The 14005-nt window shown below is 39.3% G+C and overlaps 1 protein-coding gene across 1 annotated transcript in view; it reads right to left on the reverse strand.

The window, feature by feature from the left end:
- Positions 1 to 941: 941 nt before the first annotated feature.
- The window catches only part of CMC1 (C-X9-C motif containing 1), a 70224-nt gene continuing 57160 nt past the window's right edge, over positions 942 to 14005 (reverse strand). The window contains exons 3-4 of the mRNA XM_084619488.1: positions 7045 to 7135; positions 942 to 4876 (exon numbers count right to left, since the gene is read on the reverse strand). Coding sequence (XP_084475614.1) covers positions 4756 to 4876; positions 7045 to 7135 — 212 coding nt within the window. The 3' untranslated portion in view covers positions 942 to 4755. The remainder of the gene's footprint in view (positions 4877 to 7044; positions 7136 to 14005) is intronic.

Raw genomic sequence — 14005 nt, forward strand, 5'->3', positions numbered from 1 at the left:
GATTTCAACCGAAGCCCTCACTGCATTGGGGGCTTGCAGCTGTCTGCTGTAAGTGCTCAGAACGGCTCTTTATGTGATGGTTCCCTCTTATTTTAAGATAGAAAACTGTACTTCAGATGTCACAGTGCTAAGAGGAATTAACATGTTGGAAAAGTGTACAACTAAATCTTCCATGGTGAAGGGGGAAATCTGAATCTCTCCCACCCTTTTATCCTGAACTCAGTGCAGGGTAAAAAAGAGGGATAGGGCTGCATTGTCATTTCAGTCCTGTACAGGAGCCACTCTGTGGCATACTGCAGAGATGAAGGCACAAGAAAGCAAACTATAGAACCAGATAGTTATCTAATGTGAGTTAGCCTAATTCCATTGATTATACTGCTGTTACTCTGCTGGTATTTGGCTCTGGCTCACGTTTAAAAAAAAAAAGTAACTACAGAATGACAATGATGTATCCATATTCAGTCAATACCAACTGTTTGCAGCACCTACAATATTAAAATAAAAATTGAAGGGTTCTATAACTTCTCATTAAGCCAAGTTGTGGGAGATAGTAGGCTTGACTCTGATCTTACACTGGTTTAAGACCCTTGAGTTGACATACTCCAGACTTGCTGATCTCACATAGATCAATGTATTAGTCTCCTTCACTTTAATGCTTTATATTCAGACTCCATTGTGTCTCTCAACTTAACTGCCAGGTTTTCAAAACATTAAGGATTTACCTGCATGAATTCCACTATAGTGCCTTCACGCTGTTGGAATTGACAGCGACAAGGGTCAGGTTCAATATCTAAGGGTTTCTCCAACAAAACCAGCTTGAGTCATCTCTTCCCTCCCTCTTCCCCCCCCCCGTAACCTAGGACAATTACAGCCCCCCCATGAGGCAATGCTTCCCCTCTCAGAAATTGAGTGTGAGTGTAAAAAAGAAACTTTAATAAAAGGAGGGACATAACCTGGCTTTAATTTGGGAAAACACCATCACAAACAGGGTTCATAAACACAAACCATCAGCAAAAGACCCACCCCCAAATAAGTTTGGCAGTGTCCTTTTCAGTCTATCAGCCAAAAGTCCCTTTAACAGGCCTGTCCCATTTCTGCACCCCACTCACAGTTGTCATCCTTGGTCAGTGCAGAGTCCGGACGTGCATCTGCAGAGTTCACCTCCTGCCCTGGTTGGAAGTACGGTAAGAAGGCACTTCACTTGTTCTGCTGCCAGGGCCCTCGCTCACCACCCTTCCAGCTGATCAGTTAAAGTTGCATGTGCACTGCCCTGGAACAGAACCCAGCTGGCATCCCATCCTGGACACTGAACAAAGCAAGGAGCTACTGGTTGACAGTGTAGTCAAGTCAAGGTTTGGAACAGTCAGCATAGCTCAATCAATGAGATTTGGGCCTGCCGGCGTAGAGACAGTGCAAATGCCTGCTCTGCCAGCAGTGAGCTTGGACAACTGCACAGGTACCATATCCGTAAAACAGAAGGAGAATGGTTAACTTACGAGTGGAAAGGCTTGTTGTATCAGAACTGTGAAGCAAACAAAATTAAAACTAGTGAATGGAAGGTCATCTTTTGGCTTTCAGCTTGGGATATCTTCTGCTAGGCAGCGGGAGAAATTCCTATCTACTGGTGCATCTATCCCCCCTGAAGCTCCAGCTCCTACTATGCAAGAGGCTGAGTGGGGCCTGGGAGCATGCCCAGGGCACCTGGTTAGTAGAAGGCCTGTGCATTTGGTGAATGCTGAGGCTAAGTCCCACAGGCCTTAAAAGAATGATCAAGAGTCAACTGCTGGAGACTTTAGCAGCAAGCCCCTAAAGAGCTCTTTGAACATGTGCAAATGGTGATTTTTGAGGAATTTATAATTTGGACAAATCTTGATGGATTTTCAGAGGGACAGTAAAAAGCATCTGTTCCAAAGGCCATCCTACTGCTAAACTTTAAGTTCCTTCTCCAAAGGAATGGTTGGAATTAATATTGAAAAAAACCTCTTCTTCCTATCCTCAGAAATGGCTTATCTTCTTTAGCTGAAACTTCCCAAAAAGATCTGCCTGCACCAGACAGCAAATGTAGAAAACCTTAGCATATACTTAACTTGGCAACTGAAACTAGAGTGTTAAAATAGAAAAAGTGATAGGCAACCCTTAATAGGTGTCACTGCTAGCTCGATCTGCAGATGTTCTCAGGCTTCCCAGTTCATTAGGGTACACCTACACCCCATTGATTTCAGTAGTCTAAATGCCACTGAAACAAAAGGGTAGTGTTCTTGATTATTCAAGTAATAGGCATAGGCTTCAGGAGGCTAGGACTGTAATTTCTACCTATAATTTAAGATATTCACATTTCCAAATTTCAAGGACACACATGACCAAGCAGACTTTCCGTTTCAATAATTCAGGAGCAACCCCTACTCTGTGGTGATAAAAGGTACTAACAGCCAACAATTAAATACAAAAATCACTGGACAAACCTCTTCAGTGGGAGAAAAGCAGTAGAAGCTTCCCAGAGCCTTGCATACTCAAGTAATTTGTTCATCTGAAACACACTTATGGTTTTAAGAAAAGGAGGACTTGTGGCACCTTAGAGATTAACAAATTTATTTGAGCATAAGCTTTTGTGATGCTCAAATAATCCACTGCATGCATCTGACGATGTGAGCTGTAGCTCACGAAAGCTTATGCTCAAATAAATTTAATCTCTAAGGTGCCACAAGTCCTCCTTTTCTTTTGGCGGATACAGACTAATACGGCTGCTTCTCTGAAATTTATGGTCTTAACAGTGCATGTAAGTCTCCTGTTGTAAAATTTATTCTCTTCAAAATGAAGTTACAAGCAGATTCTTTACTAGAGAGACAAACTCCCCAAAACATAGCCACCCCGAAACTGACCTTTAATGTTTAGACAGAACACTACAGTTTCAAGTTTTATCTTTTTACCTAACACACGTGTTTCCCCTTCCCCCCCACTTGGATTTTTCAGATGCAGTAATCCAAGTGCAAGACCGCATTTTAAAGAGAGTTTCTTTCAAACAGTAAGCAAAGACAGAAAGTGCTATATAACATATCTAGAAACAAGTCTGGCTTTGTCTACCACTTTCATTTCCTTGATTTATTACTAGATCCTTGCCTTACCCATAGCTTTGTTTCTAATACACATATTATTTGGTTGCTTACTTACCACCATCCACAATAATTTCACAAGTGCAGCAACTCAGTTCCATTGTGTAAACTGGGTTTTTAATGATATAAGCATTATCACTTCTTTTGAAACAGGAAGGTAGGGAAGGAATGATACAAAACTAACTGTTTTGACATTTCAGTAAGTAACCTCTCCCCTTTGAAAGACAGAAGTGCTCTTGGTCTACATTTTTCTGAGACCAATTTCAGACTGTGGCAGCCATTTTCTTATTCTATAAACCAATATCTTGATCTGCTAACACCTTCTCTTCCAGCTGTAGATGCTGAGTTTAAAAATAAATGAAATGGAGTAACACGGCCTGGCAGAAAGAGAGAGATTACCAGTCATCTCTCCCCCTCCCGAGGTTGGACCATTCATTCCATCATGCAAACTTCAAAATAAATCCTAATGCCTCTTGTTTGCTCTTCTCTACCACCCTTTCTTACCTCCTAGCATTATCTTGTTTGGGGCACAGTCTGCTTTTTTTTTTTTTTAAGTGATGGTTAAAATTCCCATTACACTTCATGCCTTGTCTCCCTTCTGGAGACTTCTTTAGCCTAGTATGTTCTTGTTTCTTTTCCTCTCTTCCCATAAGTCTTTTCTCACAATCCAGCTTTCTCTAAAAAGAAACCTTACATTGAGAATACTTTTTCCTTAAACTATGCTCCTGCCAGTGTCTCAGTTGCATTCTGTCTCTGAAAGAGGTTTCCTTAAGATGTGAGCTTCCTGAGCAGAGAAAAGTACTCTAAAGGGCTCATGAGTAATGGGGCAGTAGCCCTAGATATAGAAGTGGGCAGAAGGGACTGTAATGAAGATTGAGATGGCATGCTCTCAGAAGCAGTGCTCTGTGCAGGCCTGACTACACCTTTAGTTATTATATTACATACTCCTTTTAATGATAATCTCTACAGCAGTGAGCTATATCATCACACTTTAGCTGAGTAATAAAAAACAGACATTAAAATAATTTGATCAGAGTTAAAATAGTCACAAGTAGAATTTTTAAAATATTGTGTTTGAACAGTTCCTGATGGGGCACTTTTCCCAAGATAGGCTTGAAAAAATATTCTATACTTAACTGATTCATGCATACACAGTGTTTTGTTGTACAGCAGCTGTAACAATATTAAATGATAAATTAAAGGTACACCTTAAATTGTTCTTTTACAGAGAGTGGCTGGAATTTATTACCTTAGGTAAACAGAAGCAAAATGTCTTCCTTTGATTAAAAAAGTCTTAAATTCTACAGAGAGGAATATTAGTGGAGGGAGGGTAAAACACGAGAACGTTCAGTAAGAATGGATTGGTCTAAAAACTTTCTCAAAATACTCTACACGACAGAGTTCCGCAAACCCTTGGAGCGGGTCAAAAATATATCCTAGTTATTTTGGATTCATTCATAAGAGTTTATTCCTAATACACAAAATACAACATGAGATACATTTATTTCAATCAAATCCTGCCTCAGACAAATTGATTTTTTTAAACAAAACTGAGTCTGCTTATTCAATTAACGTACTTATTCCACCAAATCAATGTATATGTCGATAACTGAAGTAAATTTCCAAACTTCATTTTAGGATTTAGCTACATGCTTGTAGGAAGCTTCTGTTGTCTTTGTTTAGCAGGAATTCCAGTAGCTCTGAATTCTTCCCTTTGCTTCAAGTATTCAATTTTGCATTCTTCATAAAATGCTGGATCATTATAGCTACAGGAAAGAAAAAACAAACAATATTGTGGCTTCTACCTTAATCAAAGAAGTTAATAACATTTGTGGAACTGAGATGCTAACTACAGCATTAATAACTCTTTATATTTTGAGTTTAATGATCACACACAAGTTGATTTTGAATTTGCCTCTTTCCAATAGCACTTAGCTTAAATTTGCATCTGTCTCCTCCCTAACACTGCCTTCTGCTGGAGAGTGTTGTTTTCAGACCTAAAGTATGCCACTATGGCGGAAGAACAAAGCGGAGGAACTACTTCTGATATCACAATCCCACTAACCACTGCATTTTTCCTGGATACCAGCTGCTATTTTCTCAACATTAATTTTAAGATAAGCAATTGTACAACTATAAAACTACTCTGATAACTTGTGTTCCATGGAATAATATACTTACTTGTAATAGGAGCTGAACATATCTTTTTACTCATAAGCAAGATTTGTGATTCATGTATAGAACCTATTGCTAATAACCTAATCACTACATATTTAAAATGGTTTTAATTAAAAAACTACAACTGCAGATCATCTCATCAGGGGATAGGTGAGGGCTTCTCGAAAAGAGGAGTTAGTGCAAAATAAGCTAGGGTCTGCATTCAAAATGCAATAGATTTTCTGCACTAGGGGATATTTACTGCACACAAGGATACTTTGTGTGGTTTAGCTTTGGAAGTGGATTTAAGCTAAACTGCACAAAGGTACTCTTAGTGCAAAATAAGTGCGTCCCCAGAACCGCTAGTGGGGACTATTTCCCCATGTCAACACACTCTTCATATCTGCAGGAATACACAATTTGTGCCTTTTTTTCAACTAAGGGCTTGTCTACTGGGGAGTGTGATTTCTAAAGCTCACAGTAATTGGTCAATGTAGATCCTGCTGGTGTGTTTTAACATAGTGCTATTTCAAGCAGCATCATATTAAAGCCCAAAAGGGAACCTTTAGTGTGCATCAGCAGGATCTACACTGACCAACTAATGTGCAACACTTCAGTGTGCTTCAGAAATCACATCCCTGAAGAGCACATTACCCCATTATGTAGACAAACCCTAAGTAACCAAATCTGCCCTAAGTTATGGTGAAGGGCACAGTGTGTTTAGTCGGGTACAAACAAGACAGGGCCCATAAACAGAAGATTTAACTAATTTTTTTCAATTCACCTTAATTTTTAGAAACACCACTTATGATTTAGCAATAATCTGAATTTCACATTTGTTCTATACTGGCTCCTGCTGTAGCACATCTGCTGTACGCCCAATACTCAGATCTGAGTTCTCCACAGTCTGCTGCAAAGGCCCCAGGAAATGAAGCGCTTACACACACACACACCACTGAAGGAAGTTATCAAGATTTATTTTATACAACTTCCACAAGGAAGTCCACAATTAATATACAGATTAATATTTACAGCAATGCACGCTTCCACTACATAAACAGAGCTGTTAACTTGAGCCTGGCAACACATACCTTTGATTTAAAGTTGTTATAACACGGTGCTGACTGTTCTGAACACCAACAAGAGTAATTGCTACAGTTCCTGGTAACGATGTTAATGTATTTTTTCCCCCTTCAGTTTCAGACTTTCGGCCCTAGAGTGACATAATTAATCCTCAAAACAGCCTGGCTGCAGATACTGACACCTAACAGAGTACAAGAGAGACTAAAGAAATTTCCAGACTCATTGCTCACATTCATTGGACAACAAGAGCTTCAAAAGAGAGCTCAGTACAGGTCTCTGACACCATGGTAGAATATTAGTATCTACCAGCACTTTGCTACCACCAGCAGAGCTGCAGCAGTGTTCACAACCATGGGAAATTTTTCAGAAAAAATGCTAGTGTAAAAGATGCCTTGCTTTCCCTGATCCATGAAGCTGAAGATATAATTGCTTTCCTTCAGAAAATACCCCAACCTAGATTCAGTAGTGGAAGGCCCAAGTCATGACACCTTGCAAACTTGCTTGAAGAGGCTTAGCATCTCCATTCACTTCTGGAATCATCTGAAGATATGTGGAACCTTTTTGAGAGCACCCTGAAACTACATAATGAACTCAGGCATTGTCTAAAGGTCTTGGTGGTTGTCCCCTGCCCCAGTTTCTCAATGGCATCATGACTGTAGCAATATACATTTATTTTTTTTTCAGGGTGACTTACTAGGTAGTTAGACATTCTTTCAAGGCTGCATTTTCCTGTTGACATTTCACCACCATAAGAAAGCCAGACTCTTGGCAGCATTTGGTAAAAGCTGAAATATAAAAAATAGAGAGTTTAGATTCTTTTACTATGGATCCACATTAACACAAGTACAATACACTATTTTAAAAGAGTATCTGACTCCCAAATTGACCTGTTTCTGGCATTATGGCAAGCTTGGAACTTTTGTAACTTCAGTATAGCCAAGCATTACACTTAGGTCATTGATGAGCTTCATGTATTTTTTTTAAAGACACAACTGCAGTCTGGCAGAAGTCAAAACTTCTCATTGATTTTAGCTGAGCATCTTAAAATCTGATGCTAAACTGTCAGGAGATTACTACTCTTTTAGCTGTTGCAAAAGAAAGCACATACACTGTGTGACTATGGGTATGTCTATGCCGCACTGTAAACCGGAGTCTGTGGGGCTTGTGGTCTCTGTGTTTCCAAGCGTGCGCTTGAGTGTCCATACCAGGTTTATAATTGCGGGACCCAGGTCTCTCAGCCATGCTAACATGTCCACACTAAATTTGCAGACCTTCTGACTCAGCTCTGCGACGTGAACTGCATCCACACTACAAAATGACAGGGCTTGGGCCCAAGTCAGAGTGAGACTCAGGCTCTGGTCCATCCCCTGAGCAGCATCCTAGGATCTCGGTCCTGAGTGCTTGCTGACTTGAGTCAATCTGATGTGTGTGTATGGATGGATAGAAGGGGGGCTTGAGCTCAAACCTGAGTGAGAGCCTGTGCTTAGTGTGCAGTGTAGACATACCTATCTTTAAATCTTTACCTTTGATGTGGATGATAAATAATCAAGGCCTGATTTGCCTCTCAAACCAGTTGTACACCAGTTTAAGGCTATTTATTTCAATGGCTACACCTGACTGTTGCTGCTAGAAGTGAGAGGACTATGTATTCCAAACTACACATTTTGGGAGCACCATGTGCTGCTTGGCCAAGGTGCTCTTTGAGCAAAAGCTGGTTCCGAGCTCTTGAATACCACGGTGTCCTCTGCCAAACGCAGACCTCACAAACACTCAGCCTGAATGATAGTGAGACACCTTTAGTATCCAACTAATAATTTAATTGGGTCAAATGCCATGCAGACATACCTATTCTGATATTATCTAATGTCTAAATGATATGGCTCACTCCTGCAGCCACTATGAAATATATCCAGAAATTGCAGTATGTATATTACGCTGAATAAACCACTAATGCTGCTTGGTTGCATTTTTGTGTGTGTTATGAACAAAACAAATCACGTTATAAACATTTTCTCATTCACTGACCGAGTCTGATCTTCAAGCCTAACAACGGCTAGCCTGGAGCCTCAAGCTGTTTGTAAGGTCTTTGTCACTTGTTTAGCAACAAGATTTTAATTAGGATCTTTCCTTCATACTATACAACACATTAACACTCTCATATACAGTGATGTTGCTAATACCGCCAACCAATTTCTGAAGCTGTGTATTCTGTGACAAATCCCATTTAAAACTCTACTCTCTACTTTTCATACTGATAAGTCAATGTTATTGTGGTTAAATAGCTTGTGTATGTTAAAAACACTAAATCAATGACTTCATTAGTGTCATTCAATAAAAGTTAGGACTGTTAACGTGTTTCTTCTATGACTAGGCTTCCAAAATTTGCTAAGCATAATAATGACTACAATCTAGTGTAGTAATGACAGTAATTACTAAACCAATTAAATACCACTAGCTGGATAATTTCCTCTTGTGAAAGAGCCCTTTGGAGAGGAGCTGGGAAACACTGAGGTGAGGTTTACGCCGTGGAGTTTCCAAGCAATCCTCGCCTTGGTGACAGGTCCTTGGGGACCTGGGAGCATACAACGGGCATAGTCTCCCACTCCTACAGCTCCTGGGGCTGCACAAAGAAGGAAACCACTAGTTCCATGGAGAAAATATGCTGCCCTGCTGATTCTTCTCTATAGCAGCACAGCTCAAAGGAGCCTTGCTACTACTAGCTGTATCTCCTGTGCACTGTGCAGTAGCCTTTAGTAGCATTGACTCCAGAATGCATTTCCTCTTTAAAATCCAAAGAGTCAGCAGGAGGAAATGCCAAGGAGAATAGCTGATCATCTGCTCTGCTCCCTATCCCCAAATCCCACCGATCACTCTCAGGGGTGTCTCATAGAGGGGAGAACACAGAGTAGACACATCTCCCTGAGAGAGAGCGAGATGATGGATCCCAGTTCCATCTACTTGCAGCAGTGAAAGGAACCACCCAGCCTTCAGAAAAGTATCTTATTTTGTATAACACAAAAACTAAAAATGGAATGTATGAGGTTCTTTAAATATCAACATTTAAAAATGCATAGCCTATAACTGATTTCCTACTTATTAGTTACCCTGTGTAGTGTGCAATTAATTTTCTTTCCATTCAATAACTTTACAAAAAATATCTAAAGAATTTAATAGAATAGGTTTTGTTTAAATTAATTGGCATTTGCTTACAGGTACTTATGACTAGTTGCTTACAAGAGGTGATGGGTTTTTTTAAAATGCTGAAATAGAAAGCTACTATGATTGCAAAAATTAAAGTCATTGTTAAGCTATATTTTTCTGCTCAACAATATGCACTTTTAGATCCTAGCTAAATGTGTGCAGATATTTTAGTGGATATAATCGGTAAACTGACTTTTCAAAACAGTTACTTTATGCCAGATGAATTTAGGACACTGTTTAACAGTATAATAAATATACTGCTGATTCATTAACAGCAAAATCTACCAAAGCTAAACAAGTAAGAATAAATCAAATTATGTCAGCTGAAAATTGGAAATATACTCTTTTGTTGAAAAATGTAAAGTAATGAATATTGTAATGTAAAATATTGTAATGTAAATGTAAAGTAATGAATAATCCTAACTATATAGACAAAATGATGGGGTCTAAATTAGCTGTCGCCACTCAAGAAAGATCTTGGAGTCATTGTGTGTAGTTCTCTGAAAACATCCGTTCAATGTGACCCAGCAGTCAAAAAAGCTAACAATGTTAGGAACCCTTAAGGCTAATAAGATAACAGACAATAAATATCACAATGCCACCACATAAATCCATGGTGTACACACATCTTGAATACTGAGCGTAGTTCTGGTTGTTCCATCTCAAAAAAGATGCATTAGAAATGGAAAAGGTACAAAGAAGGGCAACAAAAATTATTAGGTTTCAGAGTGGTAGCCGTGTTAGTCTGTATCAGCAAAAAGAATGAGGAGTACTTGTTTGTGGCACCTTAGAGACCAACAAATAAATAAATATGCTCAAATAAATTTGTTGGTCTCTAAGGTGCCACAAACAAGTACTCCTCATTCTTTTTGTGGATATAGACTAACACGGCTACACAATACATAGTCAACCTGTGGAACTCGTTGCCAGGGAATGTTCTGAGGCCAAAACTGGGTTCAAAAAATAATTAGGTAAATTCATGGAGGACAGATCTATCAACTGCTATTAGCCAAGATTGCCAGGGATGAAACCCCATGCTCTAGGGGGTCCCTAACCCTCTGACTGCCAGATGTTGGGACTGGACAGCAGGGAATGGATCACTTGATAGTTGCCCTATTCTGCTGATTCCCTTTGAAGCTTTTAGCACTGGCCACCCTTGGAAGACTGGATTACTAGCCTAGATGGACCACTGGTCTGACCCAGTACGGGCAGTCTTATGTTGTTGCTCTGATTTTCCATGTTTCTCCTCCACATTTGTACACTAGTGTTTTTACTCTCATGGTTTTTTGAAAACGGTGATCAATGTGAAGTAGTTACACAGTAGCAAGTCACTGGATCAAATACATTTTACAAGTTTAGTGTACATATAGATACTTTTTGGGTAAGCTGATGCTGGGAAACAAGTTAGTAGAAAAGGGAGCTCAAGGCTACTAGGGCCAGGCTCAAGTCATTGACTGTAAGTGCAAATGTAGCTGAGTACCTCTTCATCTGCATGCATAACAACAGTAATCACATTCTTTAATATAGGTGTATATTTGTATGCAGACCCCCAACATAACTCCTTAAAAAATCTGGCCCTGTATATTTGCCGGGACACTATTTCCAATGGCTCACGTTAACTTACTGAGCAGTTGCTAGTGCAATGTTATTCTGTTAACGTACCCTCCACAGGCTCAGCTCTGCATGATGCTGGCACATAAGGAGTAAATATAGATAGAGCCCTGTGTGGATACAAAATTTGTATCTACATCTGATCCGCAAACAAGCATCTGTAGATTCAGATATTCGTGGATATAAAGCAGGTATCTGAAGATTTGCAGGGCTCTACACATAGGGAAATTTGTCTCCACAAAAGTAGCAGGGAGAATCTTGCTGTTTTGCTGAAGAGTAGGCTGGCTGTGGGTTTGATCCTGATTCTGTTGAAGCCCTATCATATTATATACTGACTAAAGAGGGAGTGGGCTTCCAGTTAAACGGTTTCAAGCCACCTGAGCAGGCCTGCTTGTGTACTGAAATCAGAAGGACTTCTCCAATTCACAGGAAAGCAGAGAATCTATCTAAAGTTCCCCCAAAATATTGACGGGAGCCTTTTTACAGGCTCATTTTGAGAAAAGGTAAGGTCAAGCTTTACATTTTCTTTTTGTTTACAAAAGACCTGTGAATGAAAAATACAGGAATGATGCACTGCCTATTCTGACCATTTTGGGGGAAATTTTCTAAAGGGCCTCAGACTGGTTTCTAAAATGTTACATGCTGTTTTGTAGTTTTCCTGGGGCAAATTTCTGCTGGGGCAAAACTCAGAAGTGCATATGCAAATCACTATTTTATCTACCTTTACAGTACCCATCACCATGCTACCTTCAAAATCCTCCTGTGAGTTGGGAAAGTATTCATGTCTAAGGAAGTTACATGAACAATATAGTTCAGATGTATAATGTACCAATATCACCAGAGGATGGTCAAACCTAAAGGCAGTGCAGGCTATATACTGATATAATGCACTTTTTAAAGGTGAATGAACACTGAAAACCTTTCCAAAATAAGTGTATTTTAGTGAGATTTGAGTGAAAAGAAGGTGCCACGTGCCCAAGGGAACATTTTCATGCGGAAACTGAATACGGTCTTAAAATGCCAGACTACTTGATATATATGTACACTAGTTTCCATTTTAGCAAGTTGCAAAAACTTAAAAGTCCACAAAAATGAAGTTTTTAAGGCTGCTTTTGAACAGCTGGACCTACATGTATTATAAAATGGTGTTGCTAGGAAAAATAAGAGCAATACAAGATATGCAAAATGTGCTGTAATAGCACCCGGGTATTTATTTAGTTTCTTTTTAAGAGAATGCTATTACTGAATTAAAATGTACAGCTTTTTTGTTGTTTCTTGGAGATTTCTACAGTGTGGCCCTATTTCACCATTTCATAGCAACGTGACAGCTATAATCAGTATAAAAAAATAAAATGTGGCTCTCTCATTAAAAGCCTTCTAAAGCTTAAGACTTGTCTAGTGACCATTCTGATTTCTAGCCCCCACAGGCTCATGCCAAAGTGCTGTGCTGCTTTTTTGTAATAATCAGTCCTTCTGGAAGCTGCAAAGTAAAAAAAAAAAGGCTGAAGACAACAGGAGGTCCCTCTCACTTGTTAGCTCACCAGTCTTGATTGGTTGAAGGCGTGATGTCCCAGTGAACAAATCTGGAAATGCATAGCGAGCATTCCCTAGCTTCAGAAGGCCCTGCTTGTGGTATATGGACACGCAAACAGAAAGCATCATTACAAAGTGATAAAACTGCTTCAAGCTATATAGCTTTAATGTTCCCGACACTTAACACAGAAGGAAAAAAAGGAGCAGGTTAGAGCATATTAGACATCGCCGCATGAACACACACTACTTAATTACTCCTCTCTCCTTGTATTTCTAAGCACTTTAAAATCCATGAGATAATGGTGTAAGGGACTACGGTGCAAGGCCATTTTACTTAGAAATATTTGCCAGAAGCTCTCCAGCAGCCAGGAGAGCATTGTTCTAATTTTAATTATCTCCAATTTTATATTTTTTTCCATTAAATATCTTATGATCTCTAAATGCAGAACATCAAAAATTCCAGTATTAAAAATCTGCTTTGGGGAATAACTGCACAAATTGGGAGCAGTATTTTCAGATGTAATCTCAAATCAAAATCTACAGAAACAGATATTAGGTTTAGCTGTCACCACAATATTCTGGTTCTAGCTATTTTCATACCGCAGACCAGTAACTTCAAGGTACATAATTGGCTACGACAAAAAAGTAAATATCTAAGATCTGATTAAACTCATAATAGTTTAATATTTTCATTTTTAACAGCTACCAATGTAGATTATAACTCCAGGAGTCTAACCTTTCACATTCAACAGAATGCAGCCTGTTTCCTGATATTACATGCTGAGTGAGGAACAGTTGCTCTTTCAATAATGATCTCAGCTCTGGTGATGGGAGGCACCAGAATATGGAAATAAAGACAGAAATTTGACTTTTTTGTGGTACAATAAAATATTTTTTAAAACTTGTCCACTGGTTTGTGTGTGTAGTTAAGGAGTACTCCCTCTCCTGTGGGTGTCAGCCATACATCAAAAGACCAGGCAGGACTAAGTGACGGCAAACCAAGCTTCTCCCATTTCAGACACTCTGGGTGCAATCCTGGCCCCACTGAAGTCTATTGTAAAGCTTCCACTAACATCAGCGGAGCAGGATTTCACGCTCCATTTTCAGAATCCCCAGTTAATGACTTCCAAGCTGTCAAACAAACTTGGTTAGCCTACACCAGTTGTCACCAACTGGTCAATCACAGTTTGGAGTGAATGTTTAATTAAATTCAAAAATGTATATGCTTGTTTTGTTAAAATATTATATGTTTGCTGTTGAAGAAAAACATTCAGAATATATAATAATGTTGCTTTAGTTAAATACAACAA

Source organism: Lepidochelys olivacea (genome assembly GCF_965140295.1).
Source record: "Lepidochelys olivacea isolate rLepOli2 genome assembly, chromosome: 2".
In the NCBI taxonomy this organism is placed as follows: domain Eukaryota; kingdom Metazoa; phylum Chordata; order Testudines; family Cheloniidae; genus Lepidochelys; species Lepidochelys olivacea.